The sequence below is a fragment of the Hyperoodon ampullatus genome (genome assembly GCF_949752795.1).
Source record: "Hyperoodon ampullatus genome assembly, chromosome: 7".
NCBI classification, from domain to species: Eukaryota; Metazoa; Chordata; class Mammalia; order Artiodactyla; family Ziphiidae; genus Hyperoodon; species Hyperoodon ampullatus.
In genome coordinates, this window is record NC_136920.1 from 107,389,075 (window position 1) to 107,413,940 (window position 24,866).

Genomic DNA, 24,866 nt, shown 5'->3' on the forward strand with positions numbered 1-24,866 from the left:
TGGGGTGCGCAAGGAGAGAGGATTCAGAGCACCGCCTAAACAAGCTCCAGAGACGGGCGCGAGCCACAGCTATCAGAGCAGACACCAGAGACAGGCATGAAATGCTAAGGCTGCTGCAGCAGCCACCAAGAAGCCTGTGTGCAAGCACACGTCACTATCCACACCTCCCCTCCCAGAGCCTGTTCAGCTCACCACTGCCGGGGTCCCGTGATCCAGGGACAACTTCCCCAGGAGAACACATGGCACACCTCAGGCTGTTGCAACGTCATGCCGGCCTCTGCCACCGCAGGCTGGCCCCGCATTCCGTACCCCTCCCTCCGCCCGGCTTGAGTGAGCCAGAGCCCCCAATCAGCTGCTTCTTTAACCCCATCCTGTCTGAGCAAAGAACAGACGCCCTCTGGTGACCTACACGCAGAGGCAGGGCTAAATCCAAAGCTGAACCCCAGGAGATGTGCAAAGAAGAGAAAAGGAAATTTCACCCAACAGCCTCAGGAGCAGCGGATTATATCTCTATAATCAACTTGATGTACCCTGCATCTCTGGAATACCTGAATAGACAATGAATATTCCAAAAATTGAGGTGGTGGACTTTGGGAGCAACTGTAGGCTTGGGGTTTGCTTTCTGCATCTAATTTGTTTCTGGTCTTACGTTTATTTTAGTTTAGTATTTAGAGTTTATTATCATGGTAGATTTGTTTATTGATTTGGTTGCTCTCTTCCTCTTTTATATATATATATATATATATATATATATATATATATATATATATATATATATATATATTTCCTTTTTCTCTTTTTGTGAGTGTGTATGAGTATGGTTCTGTGTGTGATTTTGTCTGTAGAGCTTTGCTTTTACCATTTGTCCTAGCATTCTGTCTGTCCCTTTTTTTTTTTTGTACAGTTTTTAGCATTTGTTATAATTAGTGGATTTGTTTTTTGGTTCAGTTGCTCTCTTCTTTCTTTTTTTATTATTACTTTAAAATTTTTTAATTTTAATAATTTTTTAAAATTTTATTTTAATAACATTATTTTATATTTTCCTCTTTCTTTCTTTTTTTCTCCCTTTTCTTCGGAGCCATATAGCTGACAGGATCTTTGTGCTCCAGTTGGGTGTCAGGCCTGTGCCTCTGAGATGGGAGAGCCAAATTCAGGACATTGGTCCACCAGAGACCTCCCAGATCCACATAATATCAAACAGCAAAAGCTCTCCCAGAGATATCCATCTCAATGCTAAGACACAGCTCCACTCAACGACCAGCAAGCTACAGTGCTGGACACCCTATGTCAAACAAGTAGCAAGACAGGAATACCACACCACCTATTAGCAGAGAGGCTGCCTAAAATCATAGTAAGGTCACAGACACCCTACAACAAACAACTGGAAGCAGACTTGCCCACCTGAAAGACAAGAACCAGCCTCATCTACCAGAACACAGGAAGCAGTCCACTCCACCAGGAAACCTACACAACCCACTGAACCAACCTTACCCACTGGAAGAGGAAACCAAAAACTATGGGAACTATGAACCTGCAGCCTATGAAAAGGAGAACGCATCAGAGTAAGTTAAGCAAAACGAGAAGACAGAGGAATACACAGCAGAGGAAGGAGCAAGGTAAAAACTCACCAGAGTAAACAAATGAAGATGAAATAGGCAGTCTACCTAAAAAAGAATTCAGAGTAATGATAGAAAAGATGATCCAATATCTTGGAAATAGAATGGAGAAAATACAAAAAATGTTTAACAAGGACCTAGAAGAACTAAAGAGCAAACAAACAATGATGAACAAAACAATAAATGAAATTAAAAATTCTCTAGAAGGAACCAATAGCAGAATAACTGAAGCTGAAGAATGGATAAGTGACCTGGAAGATAAAATAGTGGAAATAACTATTGCAGAGCAGAATAAAGAAAAAAGAATGAAAAGAATTGAGGACAACAATTGTCTCAGAGACCTTTGGGACAACATTAAATGCACCAACATTCGAATTATAGGGGTCCCAGAAGAAGAATAGAAAAAGAAAGGGACTGAGGAAATATTTGAAAAGATTATAGCTGAAAACTTCCCTAATATGGGAAAGGAAATAGTCAATCAAGTCCAGGAAGCAAAGAGAGTCCCATACAGGATAAATCCAAGGACAAAAAGCCAAGACACATATTAATCAAACTACAAAAAATTAAATACAAAGAAAAAATGTTACAAGCAGAAAGTGAAAAATGACAAATAACATACAAGGGAATCTCCATAAAGGTAACAGCTGATCTTTCAGCAGAAACTCTTCAAGCCAGAGGGAGTGGCAAGACATATATAAAGTGATGAAGGAGAAAAACCTACAAGCAAGATCACTCTATCCAGCAAGGATCTCATTCAGGTTTGATGGAGAAATTAAAAACTTTACAGACCAGCAAAAGATAAGAGAATTTAGCATGACCTAACCAGCTCTACAACAAATGCTAAAGGAACTTCTCTAGGCAGGAAACACAAAAGAAGGAAAAGACCTATAATAACAAACACAAAACAATTGAGAAAATGGTAATAGGAACATACATATCGATAACTACCTTAAATGTAAATGGATTAAAGGCTCCAACCAAAAGACATAGGCTGGCTGAATGGATACAAAAACAAGACCCATATATATGCTGTCTACAAGAGACCCACTTCAGACCTAGGGACACATACAGACTGAAAGTGAGGGGATGGAAAAAGATATTCCATGTAAATGGAAATCAAAAGAAAGCTGGAGTAGCAATACTCATATCAGATAAAATAGACTTTAAAATAAAGAATGTTACAAGAGACAAGGAAGGACACTACAAAATGAGCAAGGGATTAATCCAAGAATATTTAACAATTATAAGTATATGTGCACCCACCATAGGAGTACCTCAATACATAAGGCAAATGTTAACAGCTATAAAAGAGAAAATCGACAGTAACACAATAATAGTAGGGGACTTTATCACCTCACCTACACTAATGGACAGATCACCCACACAGAAAATTACTTAGGAAATACAAGCTTTAAATGACAAAATAGACCAGTTAGATTTAATTGATATTTGTAGGTCATTCCATCCGAAAACATCAGATTACATTTTCTCCTCAAGTGCACATGGAACATTCTCCAGGACAGATCATACCTTAAGTCACAAACCGAGCCTTGATAAATTTAAGAAAATTGAAATCATACCAAGTATCTTTACCGATACAACACTATGAGACTAGATATCAATTACAGGAAAAAATCTGTAAAAAATAAAAATATATGGAGGTTAAACATTACACTACTAAATAACCAAGTGATAACTGAAGAAAACAAAGAGGGAATAAAAAAATATCTAGAAACAAATGACAGTGAAAACACGATGACCCAAAACCTATGGGATGCAGCAAAAGCAGTTCTAAGAGGGAAGTTTACACCAATATAATCCTACCTCAAGAAACAAGAAACATCTCAAATAAACAACTTAAACATACACCTAAAGCAATCAGAGAAAAAAAGAACAAAACAAACTGCAAAGTTAGCAGAAGGAAAGAAATCATAAAGAACAGATCAGAAATAAATGAAAAAGAAATGAAGGAAATGATAGCAAAGATTAATAAAACTAAAAGCTGGTTCTTTGAGAAGATAAACAAAATTGATAAACCATTAGCCAGACTCATCAAGAAAAAAAGGGAGAAGACTCAAATCCATAGAATTAGAAATGAAAAAGGAGAAGTAACAACAGACACTGCAGGAAAACAAAGGATCATGAGATATTACTACAAGCAATTATATGCCAATAAAATGGACAACTTGGAAGAAATGAACAAATCTTAGAAAAGCACAACCTTCCGAGATTGAACTGGGAAGAAATACAAAATATAAACAGACCTACCACAAGCACTGAAATTGAGACTGTGAGTAAAAATCTTCCAACAAACAAAAGCCCAGGACCAGATGGCTTCACAGGCAAATTCTATCAAACATTTAGAGAAGAACCAACACCTATCCTTCTCAAATTCTTACAAAATATAACAGCGGGAAGAACACTACCAAACTCATTCTATGAAGCCGCCATCGCCCTGATACCAAAACTGGACAAAAATGTCACAAAGAAGAAAACTACAGACCAGTATCACTGATGAAAATAGATGCAAAAATCCCCAACAAAATACTAGCAAACAGAAACCAACAGCACATGAAAAGGATCATACACCATGATCAAGTGGGGTTTATCCCAGCAATGCAGGGATTCTTCAATATATACAAATCAATCAATGTGATATACCATATTAACAAATTGAAGTAGAAAAACCATATTTTCATCTCAATCGATGCAGAAAAAGCCTTCAACAAAATTCAACACCAATTTATGATAAAAACTCTCCAGATAGTAAGCATAGAGGGAACTTACCTCAACATAATAGAGGCGATATGTGACAAACCCACAGCCAACATCATTCTCAATGGTGAAAAAGTGAAACCATTTCCTCTAAGATCAGGAACAAGACATGGTTGTCCACTCTCACCACTATTATTCAACATAGTTTTGGAAGTTTTAGCCACAGAAATCAGAGGAGATAAAGAAATAAAAGGAATCCAAATCGGAAAAGAAGTAAAGCTGTCACTGTTTGCAGATAACATGATACTATGCATAGAGAATACTAAAGATGCTACCAGAAAACTACTAGTAATCATAATTAATTACTAATAATTAATGCACAGAAATCTCTTGTATTCCTATACACTAATGATGAAAATCTGAAAGAGAGATTAAGGAAATATTACCATTTACCACTGCAACAGAAAGAATAAAATACCTAGGAATAAACCTACCTAGGGAGACAAAAGACCTGTATGCAGAAAACCATGTGACACTGATGAAAGAAATTTAAAATTATGCAAACAGATTGAGAGATAGACCCTGTTATCAGACTAGAAGAATCAACATTGTGAAACTGACTATACTACCCAAAACAATCTACAGATTCAATGCACTCCTTATCAAAGTACCAATGGCATTTGTCACAGAACTAGAACATAAAATTTCACAATTTGTATGGAAACACAAGAGACACTGAATAGCAAAAGCAATCTTGAGAAAGAAGAACAGAGCTGGAAGAATCATGCTCCTGGTCTTCAGACTATACTACAAAACTACAGTAATCAAGACAGTATTGTAATGGCATACAAACAGAAATATAGATCAATGGAACAGGATAGAAAGCCCAGAGATAAACCCACGCATGTATGGTCATCTTATCTTTGATAAAGGAGGCAAGAATATATAATGGAGAAAAGACAGCCTCTTCAATAAGTGGTGCTGGGAAAACTGGACAGCTACATGTAAAAGAATGAAATTAGAACACTTAACATCATACACAAAAATAAACTCAAAATGGATTAAAGACTTAAATGTAAGGCCAGATAGTATAAAACTCTTAGAGGAAAACATAGGCAGCACACTCTATGACATAAATCACAGAAAGATCCGTTTTGACCCACCTCCTAGAGAAAGGGAAATACAAATAAAAATAAACAAATCAGGCCTAACAAAACTTAAAAGCTTTTGCACAACAAAGAAAACCACAAACAAGATGAAAAGACAACCCTTAGAATGGGAGAAAATATTTGAAAACGAAGCAACTGACAAAGGATTAATCTCCAAAATTTACAAGCAGCTGATGCAGCTCAATATGAAAAAAATAAACAACTCAATCCAAAAATGGGCAGAAGACCTAAATAGACATTTCTCCAAAGAAGATATACAGATTGCCAACAAACATATGAAAGGATGCTCAACATCACTAATCATTAGAGAAATGCAAATCAAAACTACAATGAGGTATCACGTCACACCGGTCAGAATGGCCATCATCAATAAACCTATGAACAATAAATGGTGAAGAAAGTGTGGTGAAAAGGGAACCCTCTTGCATTGTTGGTGGGACTGTAAATTGACACAGCCACTATGGAGAACAGTATGGAATTTCCTCAAAAAACTAAACATAGAACTACCATACTACCCAGCAATCTCATTACTGGGCATATACCCTGAGAAAACCATAATTCAAAAAGAGGGATGTACCACAATGTTTATTGCAGCACTATTTACAATAGCCAGGACATGGAAGCAACCTAAGTGTCCATCAACAGATGAATGGATAAAGAAGATGTGGCACTTATATACAATGGAATATTACTCAGCCATAAAAAGAAACAAAATTGAATTATTTGTGGTGAGGTAGATGGACCTAGATTCTGTCATACAGAGTGAAGTAAGTCAGAAAGAGAATAACAAATGCTGTATGCTAACACATATATATGGAATCTAAAAAACAAATAGTTCTGAAGAACCTAGGGATAGGACAGGAATAAAGATGCAGATGTAGAGAATGGACTTGAGGACACAGGGAGGGGGAAGGGTTAGCTGGGACAAAGTGAGAGAGTGGCATGGACATATATACACTACCAAATGCAAAATAGATAGCTAGTGGGAAGCAGTTGCATAGCACAGGGAGATCAGCTCGGTGCTTTGTGACCACCTAGAGTGGTGGGATAGGGAGGATGAGAGGGAGACGCTAGAGGGAGGAGATATGGGGATAGATGTATATGTTTAGCTGATTCACTTTGTTATAAAGCAGAAACTATCACACTATTGGAAAGCAATTATACCCCAATAAAGATGTTAAAAAAATTAAATAAAGATCTACTGAGGTAGTCAGTAGATTAGTAGATTAATAGTGTTTGCCAATGTTTGAGGTTCTTCCTCATTCTTGTCCAAGGTAGGCTTGTACTTCTTGCACCCTTTTTGGTTAGCTAGGTCTATGTGACTCTTTCTGACAAATGAGTTGTAAACAGATGTGATGAGTGCCAGAGCATTTAATTGCCAATTAGAAACCTCTCCACAACTCTTTGCCCGTTGTAGCATTCAAGATGGTAGCTGCTATGTCAGCTTGGATCCCTGAGTGATTGTAATAAACAAAGTGCCCCTACTAATCTGGTGTTTGTGAGTGAGAAATACTCTTTTGATATTTTAAGCCACTGAGACTTGGGGTTGTTTATTACTGTGGCATAACCAACTTATCCTGGCTAAGCATCTACATATCTTATAAACATCAGTATTCTATCCAGTATCCTATTTAGAAATGTTTCAGAAATGAAAATGGTTCAATATAATAAAATGGCAATTGTAATATATATTTATTCACAGATAGATTATTCTGTTTTCTTGAATATTCCATTAAAAAATGACTGTGAAATAAATTGAACGTAATAAAATTGTGAGTTACCTGTTTGAGCGTCCTCTCCATGTCAATCCCCTGGCCCCATGGAGCAGCAGGATTTGCCAGACAATCCCCAGCATTTCCTCTCCTGGAAATATCAATTTTCTGTCTCCTAAGACTTCGGAATGTTTCAGCCATCACAAGGACTCCATCATAAGTCAGAGCAGATGTATACTAACAAAATGAAAGTGATTATAATGGTACATGTTAAATTCTTATCAATCACCAGAATTGGGGACTAGTCTGGGGACTCTGTGTGTTTATGACATAAAGTATCATGCTGCCAGAAGGGCAGTTAAATTACTGATAATTAATTGCCTCTAGCTTCAGAAATTTCTATTATTGCTTTATTACAAAGACTGTATATCAATTCTTAACACTGTGATTTTAAAAGGAGAAAACACACTCTGAAAAATAGAAATTCTAATGCACAATTTTCCATCAGTTGGGAGAAGCAAGGCCTCTAGGTGTGGTCTTTTTGTCGTGTCCAAGTGAAACAGCTAAAGTATTAAAAAAAAAAAAAAAAGGCTAAATGCCGTATTTCCAAAATCTACCTTGTAATCTCTTGCTGTGTTTGAACTCCAGGAGGGCTGGAATGTCTCACTCTTTCCTCCTCCAAATGCCCATCAGGGGTCCCTGAGATTTAATATATGTTTATTGACCTGGAGTATATAACTCTGTCCAGTTTCTCAGAAGAATGAGTGGGAATGTTTACTGTTACTCAGATATAGAATGCCAGAAATAACATCTATTTATTTAACAAGTGTGTATACACATGGCTAAATAAGCACAAGTATTGTTATGTCCATGCCTGTTGAGTGTGCTCAGGAAGGTTAAGTCATTTCTCTAAGTTTCTATCGTAACTTAGGATAAAGTGGAGAAATGAAGTATAGATCATCTGCTTTCTGATGATCGTCCCATGTTTCTCTTTGAGAAAGGACAAAACCCTCAGGAAAAGATTATTAAGATTAGGAGAGGAAATGAGGAAAATCTGAGAAGAAAATGTGATTTGTTTAAGCTGAAAATAAAAAGAACAGTGAACATTTGTAAAGTTTGATTAGAAAATTCCTAAACATATAAAACATATGGAACAATTTTCTTGAAGTGTGGCAGAGCATCAACTGCTAATCATAACAAAAAACTACAATGTCTCTTTCAGGAATTCCATATGGGCAATTCTATATGATTAACACATTCTAAGCCTATATGAGAGGTACTTTTGTGCTATGGAATGTGGAAAATGATCCTGATTTGCTGCTTATAAATTAATAAAAATCATTTGAAATTTAAATCATAGAAAGTAAACTTAGGCAATATATCTGCTAAGCATAGCAGTCAGCGATCCTGGGCAGAGAAGGACTAAAACATGTATAAGATAAAGAATATAAATTCTAACAAAGAACCTTTCAATGGCAGAGAATCTAATTAAAGCTTCATCAGAAAGATTTATGTGTGACTTATAAATTATAAGCCTTGCTATGTATTCTTCAAGGACATGATAAAATAGGCTTAATGATAAGCATACACCCTCATATTTGGAATGGGATGGTCGACGGAAATTAAGGTACTTAACCAAGGTACTAAGCCAAAAATGGACATACCTCCTCCCCTGCCTGGAGCAACATACCTCTGAGTAGAGAAAGCCATCAAATCATCTTTCTGGATGGCAAGAAAATAAAAACAGGAAATAAAGTAGAACTTATCAAAGATATAGAGGGCAAGAGAAAAAATGCAATGCTAGCATTTTAGGATCAAGAGAGAAGAAAAGAAAACTATTGTTGCTTTTCTAATAGGAAGAAAGAAGCTGAGAGATATGACTCCAAAAAAGCAAAAGCACTTGCTGTGTTTTAAAAAGTCCATTCATTTTTATGAAACAAGTGAACTAGAAAAGAGAACAGATATCATATAGAGTGGAGCAGAGAAAAGCAGACATTCAGCCAGAGTGGCAAATCTTTTGATGGGTCATAGAGCTGATAGATGGAAAGAAGCAGTAGTTTAAACTGGTTTTACCATTTTAAAGAATTTCATTCTTTTCCATGTGTCTTATTGTGCTAAAGTCCAAGAAATCATATTTATGGGCACGCATTTCTAGATGGTATCTAGAAATTCTTATTAAACATACTCTTCATTTTGGAGGAGAATAAAACTAAGTCTTGACCTAGATCTATTCACTGCTTTAACCAGTGATTAGAATGGTGGGAGGAATTCTGTTTATCAACATTTGTATATAAAAAGATAGAGTTTGGCAGAATCACAGCACAGTGGCAAGAATTTAGGTTTTGAGAACTAGGTGAATTCTAATTCTGCTACTCATAGTTTTATGGGAATATGTTGTCCATTCTTCAGCTATGAAGCAGAACAAAATCAAACAAAATAATGACTATCTTCTGTGGTACTTGTGAGGATTGAATTTCATAGCATATCTGAGAGCTAGATACTGGCTAGGAATAGTGAAGACTATAAAGATGGCCCAAAAGATGGCTGTCTAGTGCTCCTCAGTACAAGAAAGCTGTGATGTGTCTTATGGAAAAAAATACATGTTAGATAAGCTTTGTTCAGGCTTGAGTTATACTGTTATTGGCCATGAATTCAATGTTAACTTATTGACAGTGTTTTAAATAAGATATCTTTAAACAGAAACACACATAAAACAAAGTGTTATGTGTTGATTGGTTGACAAAAATGTTGTGACCTCATCTTGTAATTTCCCCTAGGAGTAAGTGTTCAGTATTCACTCATTCAGTGTTCATGGCAACTTTATAGAATGGAACTACCATGAACAATAAGAACTGGCTATATCTATTTATTAAATGGCCCCTGGGTGACTACTATTATGTTAAGAAAATTGTGAAAGATGAGAAAATTATATGTATTTATATATAAAACAAAGTGCCCAAAGCTTTGACATAGATAAGTCTGGTTGGAGATGATCAAATAGTAAACATTTTGATAGGCTAAAGGCAAGATAGGGAAGAACAAACCACACCAGTGTGTCCAGACAGGAGGACCACAGTGGACACATATTATTACATATTATCACTGAAATGAAAAAAAGTCACACTGCCAAGAACTTTGAAGCCCATTCTAGATACTAAAATTGTAAGGGTAAAAAGAACTTGAAGAGATGGTTTACAGAAAAAAAAAAGGCTGAGATAAAAAATGGCTGAGAAAAAGATGTGAGGAAGGAAGAAATACAAATAGAGAAGAGAAGGACAAGGGAGTCTCTACATACATTGATGACAGAATGAGGGGAATATGCTGTAAAGCAAAGTGTCCCAATGAGTTTAGAAGGGAGATTTACACTTTTCTCCTTGTGTATTAATACTTGATATAATTGAGCTTTGGGGATGATTTTTCTCTGAACCAGCTTGAAGGCAAAAAGACTAAAAGACTTCTCAAGTTTCTTTTAATCCTGAAGGTGGTTTACATCTTAAAAATTTTTTGGCTTTTTAATATGCTTTCATATGTATTATCTAAGCATGAGAAGTGGTTTAATACAGTGGACGATGCACTTGCCTAAGACTCAGGGAACCCATGACTTGGTCCTGGGAATTCCACAAACCTGGTCCTTGACTCAGGGACAGCCAATTAACATACCATTTAATATCTTGCATTTATTAATCTGTAAAATCAGAGGGTTGGACTACAGTGCTTGAGCATAGTGGATACTCAATAAATGCTTTCTTTTGAAATTCAATGCTTCTATAGAGTAGTGAAAATATTATGACTAGCCAAATTCCTATATTACAGAGAAGAAATTGACATGGATAGTAGGGAAAGTTTTATAATTAGGAAATGGAAGAACCGATTTGCTCTACCCCTAGATCATAGTTTTCTAGGCTTGAATTTCCAAATTATATTTGAAAACTTTTTACTAGAATACACAGTGAGAGATTAGTAAAAGTTATTGAAATGATTATTCCTTTTTATGTAAGAATTCAAAACCATGTAGGAGTTGGAGTTTAAGAAACATTATGCCATTATTTACATGATATCTAAGGAAGTCATCTATCTTTTCGGGAGAGAAAAAAATGTGCTTATGATCAGAAATTTACCAGCTTCCTTTGTAGATACCAATAACATAATTCTGCAATATCTGTCACATAAAATTAAAAAATCTGACATTTTATTGTTAACTTGAAAGAGAAATTTTGCAGAAGCTTATACATTTTACATTTCTACCAATTTCCCAATTTCCCTACTCTTTGTAAATCACTTTGCAAATATATTTTTATCTGGGTGGAATAGCTACCAGTGATTGTTCACATTTGAAATATTTAGTTAATACAAATTTTTAAAAAGTTACAATTTCTTCACTGAAATTCATACACAAAGTAATAATAAAATAATATAATATAACATAATATAATATATAATATAATACATAATATAATATAGTAAACTACTTGAACTAATGTCTAACAACTCCTCTCTTAAATATAGAAATTTAGAAGTTTTTTAAGGGCTGTGTGACAAAGAGTGACAAAATATTTCTGCCCTATGTCACACTGTGTCTGGAAAAGTATTACTAGGAAAACTGCATAATGAGCTTTCTACCTTAAATTTTAAAAAATACTAAAAATTCTAAAAATAAATAAGATAAAAACAAACAAATACCTTTGGAGGTGTCTCGGATCCTGGATATTCTCTCTGATCTAGTTTCTTCCAGCGATCCATTAATTTGGTTACCATAGGTGTATTAAAATCTACTAACTGGAATCCTGTAACATTGGCTCCACCATGTATAAACCTCTCAAGAGAAATATCCTTGAATCCCTATAAAAGCAATATGACAGTTTGTTACGTTTAGTTTATTATTATACATTTTGGCTCTTCAATGGTAACATAAATTGGTAACCAATATGATTTCTAATAAAGTGATGGCTAGAAACAGATGGAAGATCCAATTTTGCTGTTAAATTCTGTCACTCAAAATTTAATACATGACACCACATCAACAAAAGAAAAGACAACGATCACATGATCATCTCAATAGATACTGAGAAAGCATTTGACAAAATTCACCATCCACTCATGATAAAAATTCTCACCAAAGTGGGTATAGAGGATATATATATCAACAAAATAAAAGCTATTTATGACAAACCCACAGCCAACATAATACTCAATGGTGAAAAGCTGAAAGCCTTCTTGCTAAAATCTGGAGCAAGACAAGGATGCCCACTCTCACTACTTCTATTTAACATAGTATTGGAAGTCCTAGCCACAGCAATCAGAGAAGAAAAAGAAATAAAATGTATCCAAATTGGTAGGGAAGAGGTAAAATTGTCATTATATGCAGATGACATGATACTATATACAGAAAATAAAAACTACTAGAACTGCTAAAAGGATTCAGCAAGGTAGAAGGATGCAAGATTAACCTACAGAAATCTGTTGCATTTCTTTACACTAACAATACATATCTGAAAAAGAAAGTGTAAAAAATAAACTTTCAAAATCACATCAAAAAAAATTTAAAATACCTAGGCATAAACTTGACCTCAGAGGTGAAAGACTTATATCCTAAGAACTATAAAACAATGATAAAGGAAATTGAAGATGATTCAAAGAAATGGAAAGATATCCCATGCTCTTGGATTGGAAGAATTAACATTGTTAAAATGGCCATACTATCTAAAGCACATACAGATTTAATGTGATCCTTATCAAATTACCCATGCCATTTTTCATAGAACTAGAATGAATAATTCTAAAATTTATACGGAACCACAAAAGGCCCAGAATTGAAAAGCAATCTTGAAGAAAAAGAACAATGGTGGAGGCATAACCCTCCCAGATTTCAGACAGTACTACAAAGCTACAGTAACCAAAACAGCATGGTCTTGGCACAAAAACAGACATATGGATCAATGGAACATAATAGACAGCCTAGAAATAAACCCACACACCTACAGTCAGTTAATCTTTGACAAAGGAGGCAAGAATATACACTGGAGAAAAGACAATCTCTTCAGCAAGTAGTTTTGAAAAAGCTGGACAGCTGCATATAAATCAATGAAGTCAGTATATCCCCTCACACCATACACAAAAATAAAGTCAGAATGACCTAAAGACTTAAGTATGAGAAATGATCCCTTAAAACTCCTAGGAGAGAACATAGGCAAAACAATCTCTGACATAAATTGAACAAGGTTTCATAGGTCAGCCTCCCAAGGCAAAGTAAATAAAAGCAAAAAATAAACAAATTAGACCTAATCAAACTTAAATGCTTTTGCCAGTAAAGGAAGTCATAAATAAGATGAAAAGACAACCTACAGAATGGGAGAAAATATTTGCAAATAATGCAACCGATAAGGACTTTATTTCCAAAATATACAAACAGCTCATACAGCTTAATAGCAAAACCCCCACAAACAACCCAATCAAAAAATGGTCAGAAGACCTAAACAGACATAATCGACATGTTTCCAAAGAAGACATACAGATGGCCAAAAGGCACATGAAAATATGCTCAACATTGTTAATTATTAGAGAAATGCAAATCAAAACCACAATGAGGTATCACCTCACACAAATCAGAATGGCCATCTTCAAAAAGTCTACAAATAATAAATGCTGGAAAGGGTGTGGAGAAAAGGGAACCCTCTTACACTGTTGGTGGGAATGTAAATTGGTGTAGCCACTATGAAGAACAGTATGGAGGTTCCTTAAAATCTAAAAATAGAGTTACCGTATGATCCAGCAATTCTACTCTAGGGCATATATCTAGAGAAATCTCTAATTTGAAGACATTTGCACCCCAGTGTTCATAGTAGCACTATTTACAGTAGCCAAGACTGGAAGCAACCTAAGTGTCCATCGACAGATGAATGGATAAAGAAGATGTGGTAAATATACACTATGGAATATTACTGAACCATAAAAAGAATGAATGCATGCAGCAACATGGATAGACCTAGAGATTATCATACTAAGTGAAGTAAGTCAGATGGAGAAGGACAAATATCATATGATATCAGTTATATGTTGAATCTGAAAAAATGCTACAAATGAACTTATTTACAAAACAGCCTCAACAGACATAGAAAACAAACTTATGGTTACCAAAGGGGAAGGGGTGTGAGGGAAAGATTAAGAGTTTGGGATTAACAGATACACACTATTACATATAAAATAGATAAACAACAAGAGCCTACCATATAGCACAGGGAACTCTATTCAATATTTTGTAATAATCTATAATGGAAAAAATCTGAAAAAAAAAATATACACACACATATATATACACACATATGTGTATGTGTATATAACTGAATCACTTTGCTCTACACCTGCTGCTATGCTGAAGGTAAAGGTGAAAATATTACCACATCTGATTATAAGCTCCTTTTAGTTATGATCTGAAAGAAGCGTGTGTGGTTCAGTTAATTTTAGCTATGTCTGTTTGAGTACAGGCAATATTTTTTCCTTCATATATTTTAAAATAATTTTATACAGCAAATTGATAGGATCTAGATTGTGAAGAAGTTTTCTTGGAAATGGTTACTTTGGTGACTGTTTAGATTTCAGTTTTCACCCAGAGAATATTGTGGAACTGAAAGTTCTGAGAAACACTGTAATAAAATTGTAACTCTATAGTCCTGGGGCAGTGAAGGGAGGTGGTCAGTGTTTAAGTAACTAAGTGAATAATGTCCCAGAGGCAGAGGGGAAACCAGGGTAGAGGCCTTCTGCTTGTTGAAATGGGCTATTCAACAATGCTTGAATTTCACAATGGTTAGTGACATCCTAAGAAAATATTAATTTCCAACTTGGTTTTCCTTTAAATTTTCATTTATAGTTCATACATCCTCTGGGAATAAGGGGGAAAGTGAAATTAATAAATTATAGAACTTCAGATATCCTGATGATTACTGATGTAAATCTATATACATCCATCACATCATAGGTGTTTAATAAATACTTATTTTATGCTTTTTCTAATTAAGATAACATTTCTGCTGTTTTGCATTTCAGGTTCACAGGTTGACTAAATCATACTGAGACAGCTTGGGTGCAGTTAAAAACAAGGAACCTTAAATAGAGTGGGAGAGATTCTGTCTTAACACCTTTTAAAAATTAGGTTAAAAATTAACTTAAAGTATGCGGTTTTGATGATCATGTAGATAGATGGTGGAGTCAGACATGCTCAATGCAGAAAAGTTGAAAAATATAGGAAGCACCAAGCAAAAAGTAAAATAATGTCTCCAAATTAATGGAATCTTTAACTGGGGTCATTGCACTTGAGTAAAAACTTGCTAGACTCCAAATTTCAAAAATTGAGTTTTAGTCTCCATTCTTACTAACCAGACACCGAAATGTGGACAAGTCACTTTCCTCTCTGTATATTAATTTCCTTACGTTCTAAATGAAGCATGAATGGTGTGTGCATGTGTGTGTCTGTGTGTGGTGTGGAATAAGTAAGGAATATATTCTGTTAATTTTTAATGATATAACCTGAACATTCTATAATTTTATACTACTTTATGACAGAGCCAGGTGTTTTCCTAGATGTGATAGTAAATTTTAAATGATAGGACGATTTTAAGAATGTGCCTTGAAGGAAATTGCCTTGGAACAAACATCAACAGTTCCTTATTGTTACTGCTGGCCGTGTTTAAATCATCTGACTGCTGGAGGAGAGATGAAGAATGCTCTGAATATAAATACAGAGAATGTTTGTAAGGCCAAATTCCCCCTTAAGGGTGGTATAGGAAATGCTTAAATGAATGGTCACTTTGTGGCTATATAACTTATTTACTAATCTTGAGTTTATTTATTTGAATTTATTTATTCTTTGCAACTAGACAGCACAGAGCTTCAATCTTGATTTTGAGAATTAGATGTGTGTTATCTTGGGTAAATTATATTGAACCCCATTTTCTGATATATGTTTATCTATTTTGAGGATTAATTAGAAAAATTATAGTAACAAAATAAATACAGTGACATAAGCTGGGTGCTGGGGGATAAAAAACCATTCAACACATAAAGAGTAAGGATAATGGCCCTTTTTACAAGGTCAAAAAAGACATTATTTCTTCCCTTAATGATCTTGTGAGGTGCTAATGTCTCATTTGCTGCTAGGCTACAGGAAGTTGGACAATATCTGGCACAGAGGAAGTATAAAATAATGATTTCATAAAGGAAAACAATGAATGTCTTCTGTACTATTAGTGTACAGGGTGATTTGTGAACCCAGAAGAGTGGCTATCTGATTAGGTATATAAGGACAGCTTTCTAAAAGAAGTAACTGTTAATTAAGACTGGGTGGGGTAAGTGCCTCCTGGTGTAGAAAACAGCATAAGCTAAAGCTGCAAACATAAAAGCAACATTAGGTCTGGGAATTAATTTGGTTTTAGGAAGGGACATATATAGGGTGGAGTGGGAGAGAGACTCTTGGGTTAAGCAGGGATAAATCTTAAAGAGCTTTGTACATTAAGGTAAGTAGTGTAATACTTTATCCTAAAGGATTTTAGTAGTGTGGTACTTAGATTTAGAATGCTTACTCTGATAGAAGATGGTAACAATGGGTGCAATTGCAGTATGTCATTTTGAGAGAAATGCAAGAAGTCAGTGGCAGGATGAGATGGAAGCAGGTAGACTTGGAAAGACCAAGGGGTCTTTCCCTTTTCTGAAGGGCATGAATTCTTTTACTGAATTTGTAGCCTGGAGCCAATGAAAATAATTTAAGCAGGGGAATGAAATAATCATATGTGCCTTTGAAAAATAACAGGGAGCAAAGTGAACAAATAACTGGAAAAGAGAAAGGCCAAGGGCAAAGTAAGCAAGTAATTTTCTTATTTAAATCTTTGAAAAACAGACTACATTGAACCACCAGAGAGACAGTTTTCCTGTATCTATGTTTCTTTGAAATTTCTAGAACAAAGCTTAATTGATTGAGACACCATATGCTTTCACCAGTACCTCTAGATGTGTAAATAAAACATACATATACACACATATTTTGGGCATCCTAACCCTGGGGTCCAACACTGGGAAGATGAATCCCCTTAGCTGATTTGGAAACCAGTGGCACTAACAGTAGGGCTGTAAGAAACATTGACTGCTCATGAAGAACACAAACACACTTGCTTACCTGTGGGAACAAGGAAGAAGAAGCAAATTGAAACAGCTTGGGACTCTGGCCAGTTACCTATGACTGCCCCAGCATGTGCCCTGGCCTACAATGAACACCTCCTCCAGCCCCTCTTGCTCCAGCCACTCCCAACTAGGGCAAAAACTACCATAGCTGAGGAGAGTGCACAATTGGTGGGGATGGAGCTGGCATGGTGTCTGAAAGGGGCAACGGTGGCCATTACTGGGGTTTGTGAAGGTGGCAGATCAGGAGCAACATGGAAGTCTGACTGGTGTGCCAAGACTATCCCAACACATGTGCCAGCCCCCACCTGGTACATATTCTGGTCCCTCTTCTCCAGCACTGCTCCCCTCTGGGGCAAAGGTGCCATTATTGGGAGTGGGGAGGGCACACACTTAGAGGAAGTGGAACTAGCTCTGACCCAAACCTTGGGGCATCTGCTCCAGCAACTTGGGACCCAATACCACCCATGATAGGGCAGTGATAGCCACTAAGCATTGGAAAAGCCCCAGATCACACTTGGCTCTAGATGAAGTCTCTCCATCATCAGCACCATCTCCTGTCAAAATGATAGCTGCCAGTACATTCTGGCATGGGAAAAACATGAAACATGATCACTTCAGATCCAGACCCCCCACGAAAGCCACTGGGCACATGTAGATGGTATCGAGATGTTCCCACACAAGGAAACCCCTTGAAAACCAGGATGGGTAACTGTGTCACCCAATTTTATAGAGAAAGAGAAAATTAAGCGAGATGAGAAGAAAGAAGAATTTGTTCCAAATGGAACAATAAGAAAAAAAAAAAACCTGAAAAAACAACTAATAGAACAGAGATAATTTACCAGATAAAGAGTTCAAAGCATTAGTGATAAAAATGGTAATGGAACATGGGAAAAGAATAGATGAACACAATGAGAATTTAAACAAAGAACTAAAAAATATAAAAAAGAACCATTCAGAACTGAAGAATACAATAACTGAAATGAAAAATAGAAAGAATAACAGCAGATTAGGTGATGCAGAAGAACACATAAGGGACCTGGAAGATAGAATAATGGAAATCACCCAATCAGAACAGCAAACAAATTTTTAAAAATGAGGATATTTTAGATATCTCTTGGACAATATCAAATGTACTAATATTGGCATTATAGGGGTCCCAGAAGGAGAAGAGAGAGAGAAAATGATTGCCAGTATATTTTATAATATTGTGGCTGAAAACTTCCCGAATCTGAAGAAGGAAACAGATATCCAGGTACAGGAAGCATAGAGAGTCATAGATAAGATGAACCACCCAAGGACATATTATAATTAAAATGGCAAAATCTAGAGATAAAGAGAGAACTTTAAAGGCATCAAGAGAAAAACAAAGAGTCATATAAAAGGAAACCCCCAAAAGGCTATCAGCTGATTTTTCTGCAGAAACTTCGCAGTCAGTAAGGCAGAATCATGGTATATTTAAAGTGCTAAATAGGGAAAAACCTACAGCCTATGATACTCGAACTGTCAAGACTATCATTCAGAATTAAAGGAGAGCTAAAGAAGTTATCAGTCAAGCAAGAACTAAAAGAGTTCATCAATACTAAATCAACCTTACAGGAAGTGTTAAAGGGGCATATCTAAGTGGAAAAGAAAAGGCTACACCAAGAAGAACTTATAGGAAAAAAATCCCCACTAGTAAAGAAAAATATATAGTAAATGTTGTGAATTAGCCACTTAAATAAGCTAGTATAATGGTTAAAAGACACAAAAAAGGAAAATCAACTATAACTACAACAAATAGTGAAGAAATAGATATGAAGATGTAAAATATGACATCCAAAACACAAAATGTGGGGGACGGGAGTAAAAAAGTAGATGGTTTATAATGTGTTTGAACACAAGTGACTATCAGTTCAAAACAAGTAGATATAGTTAGAGGTCAGCATTTATGAACTTGATGGTAACCAAAAATCAAAAATCTACAATAGATACACAAAAGCTAGAGAGAACCAAACACTAGCATACCACAAAAGAAAATCATCAAACCACAAGTGAAGAAACTAAAAGAAAAGAACAGAGAACTACAAAACAAGCAGAAAACAAGTAACAAAATGGCAATAAGTACATACCTATCAATACTCACTTTGAATGTCAATGGACAAAATACTACAATCAAAAGACTTAGGATGGCTGATAAAAGGACAAGACCCATCTATATGCTGCCTATAAGAGACACACTTCAGATCTAAAGACACACAGACTGAAAGTGAGGGGATGGAAAATATACTCATGAAATGACAAATAAAGCTGGAGTAGCAATATTCATATGAGACAAATCAGAGTATCCAAAAAAGTCTATACCAAAAGACAAAGAAGGATATGATATAATGATACAGAGATTGATACAAGAAGAGGATATAACAATCATTAACATACACACACCTAAAATAGGAGCACCTAAATATATAAAGCAACTACTAATAGACATAAAGGAAGAAATCAACAATAATACAAAAACAGTAGGGAACTTTAACACCCAACTTACATCAATAGACAGGTCATCCAGACAGAAAATCACTAGTGCAACAGAGATTGTAAAATAAACAATAGACCAGTTGGACTTAATAGATATCAAGAGGATATTCCATACCAAAACAGAAGAATACACATTCTTCTCAAGTGTACACAGAATGTTCTACAGAATAGATGACATGCTAGGCCACAAAACAAGCCTCAACATATTTAAAAGAATAGAAATTATATCAAGCATTTTTTTCTGACCATAACAGTATGAAACTAGATATCAACTACAGGAAGAAAAATGGAAAAGACACAAGCAAATGTTGAATAAATAATATGTTACTAAAAACAAATGGGTCAATGAAGAATTCAAAGAGGAAACCAGAAAATACCTTGAGACTAATGAAAATAAAAATACTAATTTCCAAAAACAATGGGATGCAGTGAAAGCAGTTCTAAGAGGGAAGTTTCTTTTAACTGTTTTTAATTTTTATTTTTCAAATTTTTTTTTATTTTTTTAAATTTTAATTAATTTTTTTTAATTTTTATTTTTTTAAATTTTACTGGGGTATAGTTGATTTACAATATTGTGTTAGTTTCAGGTGTACAATAAAGTAAATCTGTTATAACATACACATATCCACTCTGTTGTAGAATCTTTTCCCATATAGGCTATTACACAGTATTAAGTAGAGTTCCCTGTGCTATACAGTAGGTCCTTATTAGTCATCTATTTTATATATAGTAGGGTGTATGTGTCAATTTCAATCTTCCAATTTATCCTGCCCCCCTTTACCCCCTGGTAAAAATGAGTTTTTTTTCTATATCTGTAACTCTATTTTTATTTTGTAGATAAGTTCATTTATAGCCTTTTTAAGATTCCACATATAAATGATATATGATATTTGTCTTTCTCTGCCTGACTTATTTCACTCAAAATGACAATCTCTAGGTCCATCCACATGCTGCAAATGGCATTATTTTGTTCTTTTTATGTAGCTGAGTAATATTCCACTGTATATATGTACCACATCATCTTAATCCATTCCTCTGTTGGTGGATATTTAGGTTGCTTCTATGTCTTGGCAATTGTAAATAGCACTGCAATGAACACTGGAGTGCACTTAACTTTTTGAATTATGGTTTTCTTCAGATATAGGCCAAGGAGTGGGATTGCTGGATCATATTGTAGCTTTATTTTTAGTTTTTAAAGGAACCTCCATACTGTTTCCATAGTGGCTGCACCAGTTTACATTTCCACCAATGGCGTAGGAGGGTTCCCTTTTCTCCACACCCTCTCCACATTTATTGTTTGTAGATTTTTTGATGATGGTCATTCTGACTGGCGTGAGGTGATACCTCGCTGTGATTTTGAATTGTCCTTCTCTAATAATTAATGATGTTGAGCATCTTTTCATGTGCTTTTTAACCATCTGTATGTCTTCTTTGGGGAAGAACGTCTATTTAGAAATAGACATTTCTAGATGTCTATTTAGATCTTCCAACCATTTTTTGATTGGGCTGTTGGTCTTTTTGATATTGAGGTATATGAGCTGTTTGTATACTTTGGATATTAATCCCCTGTTGGGTGATTTGTTTACAAATGTTTTCTCCAATTCTGAGGGTTGTCTTTTCATTTTGTTTATGGTTTCTTTGCTGTGCAAAACTTTTAAGTTTAATTAGGTCCCATTTGTTTATTTTGTTTTTGTTTTCATTACTATAGGAGGTGAATCAAAAAAAAAAAACTTCCTGCGATTTATGTCAAAGAGTGTTCTGCCTATGTTTTCCTCTAAGAGTTTTATAGTATCTTGCATAACATATATGTCTTTAATCCATTTTGAGTTGATTTTTTTGGTATGGTGTTAGGGTGTGTTCTAATTTCATTCTTTTACAGGTGGCTGTCCAGTTTTCCTAGCACCACTTATTGAAGAGGCTGTCTTTTCTTCTCTGTATATTCTTGCCTCTTTTGTCATAGATTAGGTGACCATAAGTGTGTGGGTTTATCTCTGGACTTTCTATCCTGTTCCATTGATATATATTTCTGTTTTTGTGCCAGTACCATACTGTCTTGATCACTCTGGTTTGTAGTACAGTCTGAAGTCAGGGAGCCAGATTCCTTCAGCTCTGCTTTTTTTTCTCAAGATTGCTTTGGCTATTCCAGGTATTTCATGTTTCCATACAAATTTTAAATATTTTTTTCTAGTTCTGTGAAAAATGCCATTGGTAATTTGATAGGGATTGAATTGAATCTGTAGATTGCTTTGGGTAGTATAGTCATTTTGAAAATATTGATTCTTCCATTCAAGAACATGGTATATCTCTCAATCTGTTTGTGACATCTCTTATTTCTTTCATCAGTATCTTATAGTTTTCTGAGTACAGGTCTTTTTCCTCCTTAGGTAGGTTTATTCCTAGGTATTTTATTCTTTTTTATGCGATGGTAAATGGGGTTGTTTCCTTACTTTCTCTTTCTGAACTTTCATTGCTAGTGTATAGGGATGCAAGAGATATCTGTGCATTAATTTTGTATCCTGCAACTTTACCAAATTCATCGATGAGCTCTAGTAGTTTCCTGGTTGCATCTTTAAGTTTTTTTATTAATAGTATTATGTTTTCTGCAAACAATGACAGTTTTACTATTTCTTTTCCAATTTGAATGTCTTTTATTTCTTTTTCTTCTCTGATTGCTATGTCTAGGACTTCCAAAAATATACTGAATAAAAGTGGTGAGAGTGGGCATCCTTGTCTTGTTCCTGGTCTTACAGGAAATACTTTCAGTGTTTCACCATTGAGAATGGTGTTTGCTGTGGGTTTGACATATATGGTCATCTCTGCCCACTTTTTGGAGAATGTTTATCATAAATGGGTTTCGAATTTTGTTGAAAGCTTTTTCTCTATCTGTTGAGATGATCATATGGTTTTTATTCTTCAATTTGATGATGTGGTGTTTCACATTGATTGATTTGTGGATATTGAAAAATCCTTGTAGCCCTGATTTAGATCCCACTTGATCATGGTGTATGATTTTTTTGATGTGTTGATGGACTCTGTTTGCTAGCATTTTGTTGAGGATTATTGTATCTATGTTCATCAGTGATATTGGACTGTAGTATTCTTTCTTTGTGACCTCTTTGTCTGATTTTGATATCAGGGTGATGGAGGCATCATAGAATGAGTTTGGGAGTGTTCCTCCCTCTGCAATATTTTGGAAGAGTTTGAGAAGGATAGGTGGTAGCTCCTCTCTAAATGTTTGATAGTATTCATCCTGAGCTTTTGCTTGTTGGAAGATTTTTAATCGCAGTCTCAATTTCAGTGCTTGTGATTGGCCTGGTTATATTTTCTATTTCTTCCTGGTTCAGTCTTGGAAGGTTGTGCTTTTCTAAGAATGTGCCCATTTCTTCCAGGTTGTCCATTTTATTGGCATATAGTTGCTTGTTAGTAATCTCTCACGATCCTTTGTATTTCTGCAGTGTCAGTTGTTACTTCTCTTTTTTCATTTCTGATTCTATTTATTTGAGTCCTCTCCCTTTTTCCTTGATTAGTCTGGCTAATGGTTTCTCAATTTTGTTTATCTTCTCAAACAACCAGCTTTTAGTTTTATTGATCTTTGTTATTGTTTCCTTCATTTCTTTTTCATTTATTTCTGATCTGATCTTTATGATTTCTTTCCTTTTATGAACTTTGTTTTTTTTTTGTTGTTGTTGTTCTTCTTCTTTCTCTAATTGCTTTATGTGTAAGGTTAGGTTGTTTATTTGAGATGTTTCTTGTTTCCTGAGGTAGGATTGTATTGCTATAAACTTCCTTCTTAGAACTGCTTTTGCTGCATCCTATAGGTTTTGGGTCATCGTGTTTTCATTTTCATTTGTTTCTTGGTATTTTTGATTTCCTCTTTGATTTCTTCAGTGATCTCTTGGTTATTTAGTAGTGTATTGTTTAGTCTCCTTGTGTTTGTATTTTTTACAGATTTTTCCCTGTAACTGATATCTAGTCTCATAGCATTGTATCAGGAAAGATACTTGGTATGATTTCAATTTTCTTAAATTTACCAAGGCTTGATTTGTGACCCAAGATATGATCTATCTTGGAGAATGTTCCATGAGCACTTGAGAAAAATGTGTATTCTGTTTTTTGTGGATGGAATGTCTTATAAATATCAATTAGGTCCATCTTGTTTAATGTGTCATTTAAAACATGTGTTTCCTTATTTATTTTCAGTTTGGATGATCGGTCCAGTGGTGAAAGTGGGGTGTTAAAGTCCCCTACTCTGATTGTGTTGCTGTCAATTTCCCCTTTTATGGCACTTAGCATTTGCCTTATGTATTGAGGTGCTCTTATATTGGGTGCATAAATATTTACAATTGTTATATCTTCTTCTTGGATTGATTCCTTGATCATTATGTAGTGTCCTTCATTGTCTCTTGTAATAGTCTTTATTTTGAAGTCTATTTTGTCTGATATGAGAATTGCTCCTCCAGCTTTCTTTTAATTTCCATCTGCTTGGAATATCTTTTTCCATCCCCTCACTTTCAGTCTGTATGGGTCCCTAGGTATGAAGTGGGTCTGTTGTAGACAGCATATATATGGGTCTCGTTTTTGTATCCATTCAGCCAGTCTATGTCTTTTCACTGGACCATTTAATCCATTTACATTTAAGGTAGTTATTGATATGTATGTTCCGATTCCCAATTTCTTAATTGTTTTGGGTTTGTTATTGTAGGTCATTTCCTTCTTTTGTGTTTCCTGCCTAGAGAGGTTTCTTTAGCATTTGTTGTAAAGCTGGTTTGGTGGTGCTGAATTCTTTTCGCTTTTGCTTGTCTGTAAAGTTTTTTTGTTGTTGTTGTACACAGGCCTCTCACTGTTGGGGCCTCTCCCATTGTGGAGCACAGGCTCCGGACATGCAGGCTCAGCAGCCATGGCTCACTGGCCTAGCCACTCCGCGGCATGTGGGATCTTCCCGGACCGGGGCATGAACCTGTGTCCCCTGCATT

The 24,866-nt window shown here is 35.3% G+C and overlaps 1 protein-coding gene across 3 annotated transcripts in view; it reads right to left on the bottom strand.

Annotated features, from left to right (window-relative positions):
• Positions 1 to 24,866, bottom strand: part of GRIA4 (glutamate ionotropic receptor AMPA type subunit 4) — a gene marked incomplete at both ends in the record, with an annotated part of 489,699 nt that overhangs the window by 76,635 nt on the left and 388,198 nt on the right. For all 3 annotated transcript variants that reach the window (XM_079708692.1, XM_079708693.1, XM_079708694.1), the window contains 2 exons: positions 7,282 to 7,449; positions 11,893 to 12,051. In XM_079708692.1, coding sequence (XP_079564818.1) covers positions 7,282 to 7,449; positions 11,893 to 12,051 — 327 coding nt within the window. The remainder of the gene's footprint in view (positions 1 to 7,281; positions 7,450 to 11,892; positions 12,052 to 24,866) is intronic.